The 16,010-nt window shown below is 39.0% G+C and overlaps 1 protein-coding gene across 10 annotated transcripts in view; it reads left to right on the forward strand.

Moving 5' to 3' along the window:
* The window catches only part of TCF20 (transcription factor 20), a 132,387-nt gene that overhangs the window by 107,647 nt on the left and 8,730 nt on the right, over positions 1 to 16,010 (forward strand). For all 10 annotated transcript variants that reach the window (XM_004175885.6, XM_030262891.4, XM_030262893.4 and 7 more), the window contains 2 exons: positions 8,872 to 8,965; positions 15,644 to 15,693. In XM_004175885.6, the coding sequence (XP_004175933.4) occupies positions 8,872 to 8,965; positions 15,644 to 15,693 (144 nt within the window). The remainder of the gene's footprint in view (positions 1 to 8,871; positions 8,966 to 15,643; positions 15,694 to 16,010) is intronic.

Here is a 16,010-nt window from a genome sequence, read left to right on the forward strand (position 1 = left end):
AAACCATGCATATTTACCTTTGTTTTTCTTCATGCATTTCTTCAAAGCCCTTCTTGTCTGGGATTTGTGCTGAATAATTGGATATGCTTAGCCTGCTGCTGAGATGGACTCTGCCCAACACTGCTGGCTCAGTCTCACCGTTCCTATTTCATCCCTTTGCATCCCCTAACGCTTTGTTCGCTTTTACCAAAGTGTTCTTGCACAGTGGGGCTCTGTTTGTGATGAAGGCTTGCACGGATTATTACAAGTAATGACAAACGGTGTATTTCTGTCCAGTGTCATGGATCTTTGAGTCATTCATGGGAAGGGTTTGTGCTGCACCCTTTTTCCTGTCAGGTTGCGCAGATATGTAATATCTTGTCAAAATTTTTTGCATTTACAGTTTGCTTTTATCAAAAGTATTTCCTTACTTTATAAAGCCTTTATAAAGATTTTGTTTCTGTTGTATCCACTGCTCCTAATAACGTAGTGATTGTCTTTAATGAACCAATCCTTTTGTTTGTTTGTTTTGAGCCTTTTAGTAAATACTCAGCATCATCTCTTTTTTTCTTTCATTAGAAAAAAGCTGTCTCTGTTATGCAGTTTGCCTCTTGAAAACCTTGAGTTTATTGCATTTTCTTGTTTATGTCAGTTTTTTTTCCTTTCTTATATCACTCCAGACATTGATACTCAAAGCTATTGCTTTTCTGGTAATTAATTTATCCAAAATCTCTTCAATTATGATGGAGATGTTGCTTTCTTTTAAGGTAACTGCATGCTGGTTTTTTATGCTCTACATGGTAGGTCTTGCATTGAATAGAAATTCACAGTATATGTGGATATTTCCTGTAATCAGTATCCAAGATGGCTGGGAAATAAATCTAGTACTGGTAGAAAATTCAGCCGGAGTAAATGCTCTCTTGCTGACTGTGCTGTTCCCACAACTCTGTATGTCCTTATCACATAATCACTGCTTGAAAATTTGTATGTCTTTTTCTTCTTTTAAGTCTGCTTTTCTATCTTTCAAACCTTTTTGTAACTAAATTGCACTATTGCATGTTTAATTCCCCAGATGAATAGTCAAGATAACATAAACTGTATTATTTTTTCTGATAGACTTGCATACTTTGGCAAATTCAAATCCCTATACTTACATGTGGCTTTCTAAAATGTTTCATTCAGGGTGGCTCTTTGAATTAAAGGAAACAAGATTTACAAATTTCTTGGCTTCTTGGACTTGGTAGTCTATACATTATTTTAATATTCCTTTTAAAATTTGAAATGCCTACGTAGGTATGTACTTAGCCTGTTTAACTGAAATTAAACATGCTTTGCAGCACCATTTAAAATTACTGGTTTTGTTAATCTGTTTTAGCCACTGGTTGGCTCTTGAAGGACCTAACTCTCTATTCTGGTTCAGTTACACTGGGTCTTTTTAATTTGGTTTTTTTCTCATTTCATTGTGTGGAAGAGGCGGGAAGTGTTCATCCCCCTTCAAGTCTTCCTTGGCTCTTTAGCAGTCTCCTGTATTCATGCACATTTAAGCCTTTGATCGCGCCACCAATGAATGAAACAGGCTTGTAAGGAGTAGTGAACACGTATTTATCACTTCAGTTGAATCTCAGTCTTTTATATAGTGTTACAGTTTAGCTCAACCTTCCTGTTGGAAATGTAAAATTAAAGAGTCTTAAAAACTTGAAACCAAACAGTATTTATTTGGTGCCTGCATTCTTTTTGATAATTATGGGGTGTTTTTTGTTGTTCATTTTGTAATTTCACAATCACATCTCTTGGTCTTCATGAGAACTGCCTTTCCAGACAGGTGCAAAAGTACCTTTTGTTGTGGTATCCTTTCTCCAGCAATGGCCATGTATTTACCACTTCACTGCATGTATTCAGAGATTTGTAGAAAACTAGGCATGTGCAGAATGATAGTTGCATATTTTTCCCTCCTTTCAGCAGCTACAGCTTTAGACCTGTAGCTGTGGTATCCCTGTGTTTACCAAGCAGCGGCATACCTATCCTTGATGAACTTGTCCAATCTGTTTTTGAACTTGCTTATCTTTTAGCTAGTGCAGCATTATTTAGCAATGACTTTTAGTTACAGAGTGAAAAAAAAACAGGTTTATGTTACATTTAAACCTGCTCTTCCTTCTTGGAAATGGATAAGAATTATTCCCTTATGTGCATCATATTGGATTTTGTAGGTTCAATCCCCCTTCAGTTCTCTCTTTTCCGAAATACTTAGACTTCTCTTATATACAAGTTCTTTACATTCCTAGTTACCTCTGTGGTCTGTCCATTTTTGTTTCATCATGATCAGTTGTACTCCTTTCTTAAGAGGGTCATCAGAACCACACAAAATATTACAACGTCAGGCTACTACAAGAGTAACAGACAGACATGATGGACATTTGAGTTTCATTATGGATTTCTTTCCTAAATAACTGCTTACATTTTGACTATCTTTTTTTTGTGCTTGTGGGGACTGCATGCTGTTTCTGTCTAGGATGACTATTAATACCTTCCTGTGAGCAGTAAAAGCTAATTTAGAATCTGTCATCATATATATGCATAGGTGAAAATATTTTTACCACATACATCACTTTGCACTTAACAATAGTAATTTTCATCTCCATTTTATCATACAGTTATCCATGGTTGTGAGATGGTTTTGCAGCTTTTTACTATCAGTTTGAGGTCTGGCTATCCTGGATAATTTTACAAACTTCACAAGTTTTCACATCTTATTGTTCACCCCACTTCTTGAGAGTCTCTGTAAGTGCAGTTGAATAGTTTATGTGTCTGCGTAGGACCTTAAAATTATTGCTGGCAAACCATTCTTTGTTAAAACTAAATGTTTATTTCTGTTCTTGTTGCATTCTATTTTTCCTTCTAGTTGAGGGTAATGAAATGCTCTGCTTTTACTTTCAAGTGCTTCTGTTCTAGCATAATCAGTTTTGCATGTATTGAATAGGATTTTCCATTTTTAAGACATTTTCCATCTCTTGGATTTCTTGTGGGTTTTTTTTTTTTTCCTATGCCATCCATTTTGAGCTGCAGCTTCCCTTTGTGCTTCAGCAGCCTGTGCAGCACTGCAGTTCTAACTTTTTGTTTCCGAATGCAGCTTCATTAGTATAGCATCTTCCAGATCACTGATTTGTCTGTTTGCCGAAATCTTGGAATCTAAATTTTTCCTTAGTTTCTTGACTTGAAGACAACTGTCTGGTTTTACTTCTGGACTGTTATCGTTTATTATTTATTTCATTTCTTTGCTACAGGAAGATACCATCATTGGCAAGAGATGCTTTTTTGTGATGCAGGTTTAAAGATTTTTATCTTTTTAATTGTAGGATTCATTTTACTGATATTCTATGCCTGTTTTTTTTGATAAGTTAAAATTGTTTGTCAGGAACAGTAAACTAATAGTTCTGTGTCCTTCAGTACTGGTTGTTATCTCTAGCAACAGTCACATAAACAATTTTTTTCATTAACCAGTATCTGCACATCAGAGTGGAAGTACTTTTTTCCTCTCGTGTTTCCTAAAAATGTCTTCCCACCTTGCTTTTTTCATCTAGGTCCCTTTTTGCAGAAGTCTTCCAAACTCACTTTATTTCTTTCTCTTGTAGTAAGCAATATATAGATGTATACACACACACTTACTTATTTTTATTTTTTCTTGTAGCCTTTTGGAATAAGTGGTCTCTCTGCATCCCACTTTCCAGGAAAGAAAATGTGGCTGCCTGCTGTTTATGTTGCCCTTTCGCCTGGATATTAAATCTGAGCCTCTGCCGAGCCTGCCAACTGTTTAATCAGAAATAGTCAGAAGGCCCTCCTTCCTAATATAGCAGCTGACTCTGAAGTCCTCATTATCTTACATCTGCATTTGTGCAGTGCAATTATACAGAAGCAATTATTTTCCTAAAAGCTTATAATTTAAACAGGAGAAGAAAAGAGTATGAAAAATACATATAACATGTAAAGCAAAAACTTGTACCTGTATAATTAATGCTACGTATATTTCACTTTTTGCTTGCTTTGTTTTGTTAGTAGCCTTCAGTAGTTGCTTTCCATTTTACTCCTTTTATGCATTCTTGACACTGGTATGGGAGAAGGGGAAAAACAAGCAGATGCCTAGAAAGCAAAGCAAGGGAAAAAGAAAGAAAACAAACCAAAGTACAAGTTGGTCATTGGAAGAGAGGAAGCCAAGAGGTATGAGTATAGGCTATGTAACTGGTGATCAAGAAAGGATGCTTTGTATTACAGACAGCAGAAAATATGATCCTGCTGGTTTAGTAATTGTTAATCAAGGAAGATAGTGGAGGAGTTGTCTGAAAACATCTTACATTAATGTTAGAAGCAATTAGTTTCTGCTTGTAAGCAACTGTTCCTGCTCCTGTTCAGAATATTTTGGAAGGGCTAGTCAGCAGCTTCCATTCTTCCACCAGCGAAACATGTCCACTGTAGGATTCCAGTACTAAGAAGTACTTTTGTCTAGGGACAAAGATACTATCTCTGTCAGTGCAGAGCCAAAGTGAGCGGGTGAGTGCTTTATTTGAGCAGCTTGGGGCACTGCTTTTCTCCAGGCTAAGAGCTTTGTGCTTGTTCGGGAGGAGGAAGGTAGGTAGCTCAGGACATCTTAATGTTATAGCACTTATGTGGAGTTGGGTACAAATCTGAGGGAAGCAAAAAAAGGTACTCAAAAGCATACTCTTATTTATTACGTATCGCAGTGTGGTCTCAGAAGAGTGAAAGAATACAGATTGCAAGGGGGTAAAAAGTCAAGCATAAAGCAAAAGAAATACAGTTGGTAGGTGCTGTAGCATTTTAAATGAATCAGAGCCTTTTTGCTGCTGCTGTGATAGCTGTCCCCCAGCTGTTCACACTTCCAGGTTGGCTGTTACTTCATTTTGGTAGACACAGAATGATGAGCTGTAGCAAGGAAGAAATGGGCTGCTAATAGCATGGAGAGGTAGAGACAATGTATCTAGCTTTAATACTATTGATAATTTAGTTCATGGGATGGAGTGTCTCTTCTAAATGGCACTTTTCAGTCTCTCCAGCCTATCCTAAGTGAGATATATGTGCCTTGTGGCCAGAGATGGATTGTGGAGATAGGACCTATGAATCAATCTTTGCTGTGTGGTCTCTTTTTTCCTTTTTTTTTTTTTTTTTTCTTCTTTTTTTTTTTTTAATTTAAACCAAGAGTTGATTAGATGCCTGGCAATGATTACTATCCATTGGCACTTCCTATTGGGAGCACACTCCAAGTACCAGCCTTAAACTCTTTCAAGCAGGGGAGGTTAAGCAGGCTGCTTACTGAGCAAAAGGAATTTCTTTTCCCAGGAGAGCTGGAGTGCTGTTTCCCTGGCTAAGAATGCTATAATTCCTTCACAAGTGACAAGCAGGCTGCTACCATCTGCTGGCGAATGGCTGCAGGATGGTGGAGTTTGGGTGAAAATTTGCTCATGGATCAAGAGAGCAATTAGTCGTCATTATGCTGAATTTACACATTTCCTTGTAAGAAGCTCTGTGATTTTATTTTGGTGTTAGAACGTTTCCTAGTTGTAGTGTACGTATTTTTTGTTTTGAAGCATAAATACGTGAGATGAGAGTTCTAACCAAAGCCACAGAAAGTACCAGCAGGAACGGGGCATCTTTTTACCTTTTAAGGCACAGCAGCAATGTCTTGGAAAAGAAGAATGAGATCATCCATAAAATTTTTAAGCACCTTTTTTTGTCTTCATGGGAGCACCTGGTTGTGTTTGGAAACCATGTGGCACTACATGATGATAGTCTCTTTCAAAGATAAGGTGATAGACTCTGAAGTTGTTTCAGAACCACACAGCTTTGTAGGGCATCTGCTTTGTTCAGTCACTCAGGTATGCCAAGAAGGAAGAACTCGAAAAAAAGAGTAGTTATTGTTTATGTGGTTCCCTCAGCTTCCCCTGAAAGAAGCAGATGGTCGGGGGTCCCAGGAGGTAGAAGAAATGGGGCCATTAGACTGTCAGTGGCTTGTGAAAAGCAGAAGCATCTGCCAGAATGGAGACCTGTTCAGCAGCAGGGGAGCTAGCAGCAGCAGATGATCTTTGCCTTGAGCTGTCAGTGGCATAGTCATCCACTGGGGAATTGCTGTTGTGGGCGCAGCACAGGTAACCTTGGTAAAATCTCTGTTAGTCTGCCAGACTTTAAAAAAGGGGCAGTGAAGGCTTTATGCACATGCATAGGCATCTTAACTATTCATTTCTACTGTCTAATCACTCCTAAAATCACAAATTATTTTAAAGCATTCCTTCCCCATTCTCAGCTGAAAATTTGTCAAAATGCCTGTCATGTTTCAGAATAGCAACATGAACCATGCTAGATGCAGCAAAGAGTAAGTTCAAAAAATAAATTACCTTTTGGAAAAGTATCAAAAATTTTGCTAGGGGTCTTGTTTTCTGTTGTATCACACAGCATACTCTTTTAAGACATGCCTTTTTAGTGTTAAGAAATATTTTATACAGCTGCAGTTCAATCTCTGCTGCTGTAGTTCTTATGCTCTTATTGAATGCTCTGCACAGGACGCAGTGTTCCAGGGGAGAATGACCTTCTGTTGCAACAGTGTGATGGTACGTAAAAGATGAGATAAAGTGAGGAGGGCAGAATGCCTCTGAGGAACAAGACTAGAAATTCATATCTGCATTCAAAAAGAATAGTCAATTTAGGTTCTCTCCTGTTAGAATAATTAATCCCAGTCAGCCACATCTAAAAGCAAGAATAAAGTACACAGGTACAGAGCTCTGTTTCAGAACTCCTCAAGCTGCACTTTGTGAGTACTTGGCATAGGTGAATCTGGGACTGTTGCCAGTACCTAATACCTTTCTAGAGTTGACTTCAGAGCCAGGAAAAGACATTTTCTGTGGATGAAGTTTGGTTTTACTCCCATGGGAGAGTGAATTACATTGCAGTTTGGCTAGTGGTCCATATATTTTGGTGTGCATTTCAATATTGGTTTAGCTTCTTTTTTTAATCTTTGGAAACTTGCATTGATATTCTGACAGGCAATAATAAGCTGCTTGTGTGTCTCTTTCTAGGCCTCAGGGACACTTCCCTTGCATCATAAATATTGCAGCAGTTTGTCATGCTTAGAATATAGTCACGATTTAGTAGAAAGCACTGAAGATCAGGTTCAGGATGCTTTGGCATACCCATAAAGAGAAGGTGTTACTCAAAACTGCCGTTGTAGATGTCACAAGAACTGACGTCTCACAAGCTTTTCTGTTAGTTGCATCTGCTTTGATTTGAAGAGGGTCCCCTGGTTTATGGCTGAAGCTAGTTTTGCTTTCATCTTCATTCAGGCATTTAAATGCGAACTATAGTCATCTCTGCATACCACAGAATAGTAGGAAGAACAATAACTGTCAGCTATTCCGGAGGGTTTGAAAATACTGTAATTAACCCCCTGTTCACTATGCAGAGTGAGCAACTTTGCTGTAGCTGTTCGCTTTGGCCACGTCTGTTCTGCAGATCTCCACGGCAGCATGTGCTGATCAGGGATTGAACACGTGTGGTCCAGGGGATGTGGCCTGTCCCCAGTGGTGGGACAGGCGTGCTCATGTCCGGTGCCAGGTGCGCGGCTGGCTTGAGCACAGCTGTTTGTGTGCGGTACAGGTGCAGCTCGCTGGTAGCAGCAGCAGAGCAGTGTAGTTTGACACTGGCTTTTCCAGTAGCAGCAGTGATTTTAGATCATGTCATCATCCCTCTGTGCAGGCAGGGACCAAAGGCAGCTTCTCACAGCCTGAATTCAAGTGAATTGTACCAATTATGCAGGGCTTTATTATGGTCTTGGTTGTATTTAGCGGAATTAACAAAGTTCCTGTCTTTAAATTTAAAGTATGATTCAAAAATTATGGTAGTTCCTCTCTTTGTTTTCTGTCAGTAGTTAATTAGCTTTTTAATTTTTAAATAGTAGCAGTCTCTTAGCATTTAGTGAATTCTACCAGGTACAGCTACATCTTTTTTTAAGGGAGAAATGACAACCTGTCAGAAATCAGCTTTCATCAGAATCAGATTAGTTAACAAAAATCACTTAGTGTATACATTCAAGAAACAAAATGGCTGTCTGAATGAGAAGTGCTCTAGAATTACTTCCTTAGGTCATTTCTTAAGTCATTCAGGGGGAAGTAAATGGGTGAGACTTTTTTCTTCTTTCACAATTATCTGATATTATGGTCTACTTGAGCAAATAGGATTTAACTAATGAAAACTGAACATGGTCATCAGATGAATGTGAGCTATTTTGACAATAATTGTATGAGCATCCTTGTTGCACTGCAAGTGTGGTTTTTTGAACATGTGCCATTTCTGTGATGATGAGGTGTTTTCCCATGATGGCATATTCTCCTGCTCCAAATACACCCTTTTTGATCACCTGTAAAAAAACATTGAACTTTACCATGATCTTCTTCAACTGTTAGTGATGAGAATGATGTAACCGAATTACTTTTATGGTGGTGTCTTCTAAATCATTACTTGTCATGCTAGTTCTCCTTTTAAAGCTGCTGTAGGCTCAAGAACACTCTTTTTCCTCCTATTTTAATAGTGATGTCGTTGTCATGTACTAAAACATGGGCCAGTGAAACAGATTTGAGAAGTATTTCAAATTCTTTCTGGATGGCTGAACATTTGTATCTCTTGCCTGCTTAGTGTAACTGAAAAGTGTTAGTTTGAAAGAGCTTATGTTGTTACTTGTTTGAAAGGCCTTTATTTGTATGGTGTAGAAAGATAGAGTGTAACATGATTTGTCAAAAAAATTGTGCTGAAATGTGCTTGATAAAATTCCCAGGAAAATACAGGTATTCAGAAAAATGGCTGCAATCTTCATTACTTATTTTTTGATTTCCCTTTCAGAAATGTTCCCATTGCCAGGAACCGGGAGCCACCTTAGGCTGCTACAACAAAGGCTGCTCCTTCCGATACCATTACCCATGTGCCATCGATGCAGGTAGGAACAAATGACATCCTAACTGTATTCCATGATTACTCAAAGTATACAACACTAAATAATTCTGAGATACTTTACAAATTACTCCCTCTCAGTTTTTCTCCTGCTTTGAAGATAAAGTAATAAAAATGGTGAGAAACAGCATGTGATAAACAGCGTACAGTAACGTGTTGGGACAAGCTGGAGCTTGTAATGAAAACTAATCTACCTGAAGGAGCAGAAAAAGCCTGGTTTGGGGGAGTGCAGCTGCAGTGACTGAAATTCGGCTGCACTGTGAGAACTGATCACTCTTTTCTTGCCAAAAATAGAAACCCTTTGTTAAAAGGATGTAAGTAAGCAGCAAGGGGTTTCTTCTTTCAGGGTTATACACCTATGGGTGGTCCTAGAAAAGATTTCAAGTGTTTATGTTTGTAGAGTCATCAGTACCATTTGTAGCACAACCATCCTTCTCCCTCCTAAGAAGCAGTTCAGCCAGTCTCTTAAGTAGGTCCAATTTTCATCCTTAGACAAACTAATTGTTTGGATGATGCTATTTCCATCTATGAGCCTGGGCTTGTGAGTTTGGTGGGTTTTGTGCAGTAATGACAGTTTTTCATGGAGATAAACTTTGGTTTTGGGTAAAAAAAAATTCAAGTAAATAATACCCCACTTTTCCAGTCCCCTGTAACTCGCTTCTGTCATACAAAACTTTGTCTGATAATAAGCAGAAAAGGATTCAAGATTACAGCTCTAGACTGGAAAATAATTGCAAGCTTCCTGTTTGCTATTCCAATTCCACAGCAACCCACTTGTTCACCACCCATTTTATGCTGTTTTCAAAATGTTAGAGTATTTGAAGTAGGAATGCTCATTTCTATACGACTGTATTGCACCTCTTGCTGTAAAGTCCCATCCTATTGGAGAGGTGTATTTTATTCTAATAGGAATGTTACTTTTTAATTAATGTTGCAGTGGAATATTCTAGTACCACAGGACTGCTAGCAGGGGGAATCCTTGACTTCACATGAAAAAGAGCTTATTAAGGTTGCAAAAATCACATACTCAAAAAATACCAGAAATAAGGTGTCCATGTAAGTGCAATTTTGCTCTTTTATGAATCTATCTTATAGTAATCACCCAATTAAAGGTTGATACGTCTTTTCATAAGGCCCAGCCTCAGCCTGTAAGATGGAGGGGTACTCATTCATGAACATATGTTATCCTCGCTGGACCTGTGTCATACTGCAGATGATTCCTTCTCTGTTCTGAAAGTAGAACTGGGAAATTTCCTATGATGTTCATCTCTGTCATGCCTGAGAGTTTCATGAGCAGTAATAAACTTGCTTTGGTACAGTGTGTTTGAGACACAGAATCACCAATCAGATTCACATTCATGTTGCGTTTAGTATGTATTTGTTTCTGGTTTGTGACTTGCCCTTTTCAATGCCACCAAAAAAAAAAAAAAAATGATGGTGAATGTTCCCAATAATTTGAGGGCTTAATTTGAATTCATGTTTTACTAGATACGGTATGTAGCATTTTCTGGGTCCTAAATTCAGATATCAAATTTCAGATACTCTCCTTTTTCTTTAGCTATATTAACTCTACTCCACTTGTTAACTCCACTTCAGCAAATGTAGGATTCTCCAAAATGAGAAATGTACTGAACAATCATGACTGATTCCCAAGAGCAGTTCTGTGTCATGCATGGAAGAGGCAGCATCATGTACAAAAACCAGTATATAATCATACTATTTAGTCCATTTTAAATGTAACATGTCTGCTATATAATGTGTCGACCTGGGTTAGATTAAATTTGGCTTTTTTTCACTTTTGTCTTGACTTTGCAGCCTGTGAGATTTAGAGTAGCTTTTTGTGTTTCAAGTTCCAAGGCTACGCTTACTTCTTTTTCTTTTAATTTTGTTATGAGACATCATGTTGTCATGTGGCCATCTGTTGGAGTGCACAATTCCAAGCTAATTTCCCTCCTTTGAGTAATATGGCAGTAATAAATTGCAAGAGCTGCGTGGAGATGGGATACTTGGACTGTGAATTTCACAAATATTTAAAAAATAGTGGTGGAGTTGGTAAAACTGGTGAGTCTCTGGTTTCACATCAGGAAGAGTATGGTTTAGTGAAAACAAAATACTTAATTGGTACTTTTAAAAATACATTTTCCTGTCTGTTTCTTCCTTTTTGTCTCTATGTCTGATGTGTTCTCTTTGGCTTCTCATACCAACCACAGGTCTTTTATCTAGTTGGTATCAGGCCCCTCTTTACAAATTTCTTACTCCAGTCTCTTTCTAAGACCTAATTCCTCCTGATTCTTTCTGTCTTTTCCTTTTTCCGGTTTTCTAGCTCTCACTCTGGCTTCTTCCTCTCTGCTCTTACTTCACCTCCTTCTCTCCTTTCTTGTTTCTAGTTCTTTTTTCTCTCTGGGCTTTGTTACTGCCAGCTGGTTTTCCTAACTCAGCTCCTTGTTACACCTCACCCTGCTAGTGCTGGTTTGTTCTCCTGTATTGTCCTTTATATTCTCTGTTTCACCTTTCTATGCCTTTTTCCAATCAGTTCTTTGTCTTAGCCTCCTGCTGGCACTCTTCCTTAATTCCCTGCTTCTGACTTCTAGTAGCATTGGTCTCCCTCCTATTAGCCTCCATTCTTTCTGTATCTTGATCGCATTTCTCAGTACTGTTTTCACTTCTGCCTGCTGGACTAGTGCTTCCCATTTTGCAGTTTTGAATTGGTCACATTCTTCTTTTGGGTTGCTTGAGTCTTAGAAATGTCCCCTGACAGCTTCACTGCTTTTGGGTCTGGTGCCAGAATCTGATGGCAGAGGTTCATTTACAGGAAAGGCCTGATCATCCCCAAACAGAAGTATATTTGGTGGGATTTTTAAAAGTATCTAGCTACTAAAATCTAATAGGCCTCTTCTGAGGATGTGCACATGAAAACCCCCATATTGCTTTTCAGCGAGTTCTGTTTGCTGGTTTTGTGGTAGCTGGCAAGGGCATGCCTTAGCTAAAGTCCAGGTCCTACTGAAAATCAGAATATTGTAGAGCTTTTCTATGAAAAAGTCCTGGGATGTTTATCATGGGTGGAATAACTTTTTTCCAAGAAAGAGTTTTAAGGAAATCGTTGGGCTGCTTCAGCTGAAGTTTTCAACCAAAACAAATAAAAAAGCCCCAGCTTGAAGTAGATTCTCAGCATTTAAGATTTCAGCCTGATGGTGTGACAGTAAAGACCTTGTTTGCAGTTGTTTTATCTGTGGGTGTAATCAAGCTGTCTTAATCTATAGACACTCTTACAATAAATCTGCATAAAAGAAGCAAGCAAGCTATATGGCATAAGATCTGGTTTTCATTTATGACCAAGCAGAAAATGTAGGCTTCCTTGAGAAATAAATCAACATTATTTCTTTTTGCTCAGCCTGTAAACTCTTTTTATTGGTTTTGCAGTTCTACTATGTTTCTGTAGTGGAACTGTGCAGGTGCTTCTCAGCTTCCTTGAGCTCAGTGGTAGTTCCATTTTGAAATCAACCATCCTGCTCTGAAGGATGGTGCCACCTTGCTTTATTTAGGCTCTGTCACAGATCTGTTCTGAATCCTCAAAAGTGTGTGTTAATATTTACAAGGGCTTTCAGGCTTTTGGAATATGTATGACTGGTTTTGTATCTCAAAGAAATAAAGCCAAACAGAAGACACTTGCTTGAGTGTTTCTTAGGGTATGTTGAGTCATACACACTTGGTTTGTCTGAATTCCTGGAAGTGCCCATGCCTTATTTGAGATGAAGTACCCATGTTGTATTTTGAAGCAGTTGCAGTGTGATCAGAAACGTTTTGCCTTTGCACCTGTGTGGGTTAGAAGTTGGTCCCTGTCAGTTCCTGTGCCTCATGAAAGGCAGTAGGTTTTTGGGAAAGGGCTGGGGCTAGAGGCTGGAATATGTCAAATGGCTTCAGTTCCTTGCAGCCCTGAAGGCAGCCCTGGGGTGGGACCTGGGCTCTGGCTTCTGTGCCGATGGTGGTGTCCAGCCCCACGGTGAGGAGCCAGGCTTTGCCCCGCTGTTGCTAATTGAGTGCTGTGCAAGGCACATAGCATCGTATGCTGCCAGTTTGTACATATGGATGCTTTTATATAGCATAATTCAGGCTGTTTTTTAATTTCCTTTCATAGAAAATAGTCTTTGGCAATATAGGGTGTAAGAGAGCTGAACATTTCTCAGCCATTTATATAAAAATCAAGATCAGTAGTGCCACTTAAGTATTTTTTGTATGGAAATGACTGTGGTTAACATTGTCTGTGTTTGGCTTTCATCTGTCCAAATTTATGAAGAGCCTCTGATGTCTCAAGATAACTTAGTCCTAGGGATGTCTCCATGGAAACAGGATCTTTGTTTTCTGAAATTTTATATCCTCTCCCTCTGCTTGTTCCTCCCCACCTGGAGTCAGATCCTGATGGTTGCAGCACACTTGTCCCTACAACATATATCACAGGCAGTTGCACTTACAGAAGATTTTTGACTGTAAATTAGGAAAAGATTAACAGGAAAATAAAATGAATTTTCAGAGAGCAGAAATCCTCTGTCTTCACGGGTATCATTAAAGATGAGTAACAGGCAGAACATAGAGGGTGAGACAAAAGTATGAAGCTTACAGAAGAATAATTGCTTCTATTAGAAGTGTTTTAGGTTTTCCCTGACTACTTTATGGAGAAAAATATGTGGAAACAAGGACAAGTCTCAGTTCTTTTCCCTTTCTGCCACAATGAGCTGATCATAGCTCCGTGTCTGCTGACTTCATGACAAATCGTAATCTGTTATATAAAATACTTGGAACTGCTAACCAAAATCCAGGCCAGCTTTGTAATGATGAACAATTTCTGCCTTATTGGTATTCAGCTGATTTTCTACAGTGTGCTGATGACATTTTTCATAGTTGTCCTTTAACAGAAAAAAAAAAATGCTATTAATTGGATCTGCTATTAGTATTTGCAATAAAAATGCTGACCTTAGTAAGAAATCGAGCTCCATACACAGATCAGGCATTAGGTAGAAGGTTTCTGGCACTTCTTCCTGATCCTTGTACAATCTTCCTTTCTGATGTACTAGCTAAAGAAATGCATTCATTACCCATATTGGTTTTCCAACAAAGAAAACTCCATTCTGTTCTAACATACTGTGTATGTTTTTGATGATTGCTCTGTATATTTTTGATGATTGCGGTATTATGCAGTGATAATTCATGCTGTAGTCTAAATGTATGATTCCTGCCCTTATAATGAGAAGACATTTTATTTATTTCCTGTGATTTGCTAATGCTGCATTTGAAATTATCTGTGGCAGGATTAAGGGTTTTACTCCCCTTTGCTAAAATCTCTCAAGTTACTTAGCCTCTTGCATGCTGTTTCCCTTTGATTCAGGCCAGAGGCATTCATGTTGAAACATTTAAGCATTACGTAGCAGAGGGATGCTCTTCCAAAGCTTGGGTATCTAGAAAGCTTTTCCCTCAAGCTTTAGTTCCAGTCTCCTGCTGTCTTCTAAACTCTTCCAGCAGATTGAAACAGCAGGTAGCACTGGTTATGCTACATACTTAAGAGCGTTTTAAATTAGCACATCTTAGTTACCATTGCACTTCTCTACTTGTGAGCTCTTGGGGTGTGTTGGAGTAGGCAGGAGGTCATAAGTGCCTCGCTCAGTTCTCCAGGGCAGTGTTGGTCAGTCATACTGTGGTGGGGATGGTGCTTGGTCCTGCTCATGAGGTGCCAGTGACAGCCTGGGGTCAGCCTCTGAAGCAAGAGGCAATTGGAACTGAGTGATATCAGGCATCTGGGCAGGTTGAGAAGTGACCCTGCAATTCAGGGTGCCATGGGGAGGCAGCTGAGTGCTCTGGAGGGGAGTGCTGCTTTTTCCTGTGGCTGAAGTTCTGGGAGCTGCTGACTTACATCACTTAGAGGCATAGTCTGGGAAAGGGGGTATGAGGAGAAGCAATCCATACTCTGGCAGTGCTGCTAAATAAGTGCTCTGCAAATGGCAGTATTGCTTAATTTGTTCCTAAATAAGGAATTCCCTATAGGTGCCTCACTGTACGTAATATGTTTAAATAATTAAAGAAACTATTTTTAGGTCATAGAAGTTTCATATGTAAGATTCATGAAAGCAGATCCAAGAGTAGCATGAGTGACCAGACTACCAGACATGGTGTCACAGTGTAAACTTACTATCAGGAATTGCGATTGCAAGTCAACTGTGTACACCCATACCTAGAGACGCACCCCCCTTCTCTCCCTGATGCTGGCAGGGCCTCGGGGTAAGGGTGAGAGGCAGCATTTGTACTATGAAATGCAGGGATTGTCTGTTCACATTGGGTGAATGTGTCCATCTTCTGTGTGCTAAAGCAAAGAAGGCTGGAATAGCTGAAGGGAGTTGGGATACAGGATTTCTAGGCTTGCTGTTGTCATTCTTAGTGCATACAGATCATTGGGAAAACCAAGGTTGCTTGGTAATTCGAGCAACATTGTCACTTGGGGTGTTTAGTTACTTTGCTAAAACTTCGGGGGTGGAAGGAATGAACCTGCTAATAACAAAGTATGAGAGATCTTTGAATGAAAAATGTGTACCTGTGAGACAAGATTAACACATGTGGTGTATTATTCAAGTTGATTTTCATTAAAAAAGTAATACATTGCTGTCTTTTTCTCCTTTAGATTGTTTACTAAACGAAGAGAATTTCTCAGTGAGGTGCCCCAAGCACAAGGTAAGAATCCTCTCCTAGATTATACCTGGGTTTCTTGGTGCCCTCTTCTGGTTTCTAAATTTGGATTATTAATTTTTTTACCTGGATAATGTCTGTAGTCAGAGATGCTTTTAGTTCAATTATTCTGTGATACATGCTTGTGGTATGTTCTGGGGGCAAACATCAACTCAAGAAGACTACCAAGTTTAAGAAGACAAAATTTTTGTTCCATCTGCTCAGTGTTTCTTTAGATTCTTGATGTCTCTTCAGAAAGCTCAGCTTAATTTCCTGAATTCTGTGATAGAATCAGTGTGTTGCTCACTATTCCTGTTTGAATA

Source organism: Taeniopygia guttata, chromosome 1A (genome assembly GCF_048771995.1).
Source record: "Taeniopygia guttata chromosome 1A, bTaeGut7.mat, whole genome shotgun sequence".
Classification (NCBI taxonomy): Eukaryota; Metazoa; Chordata; class Aves; order Passeriformes; family Estrildidae; genus Taeniopygia; species Taeniopygia guttata.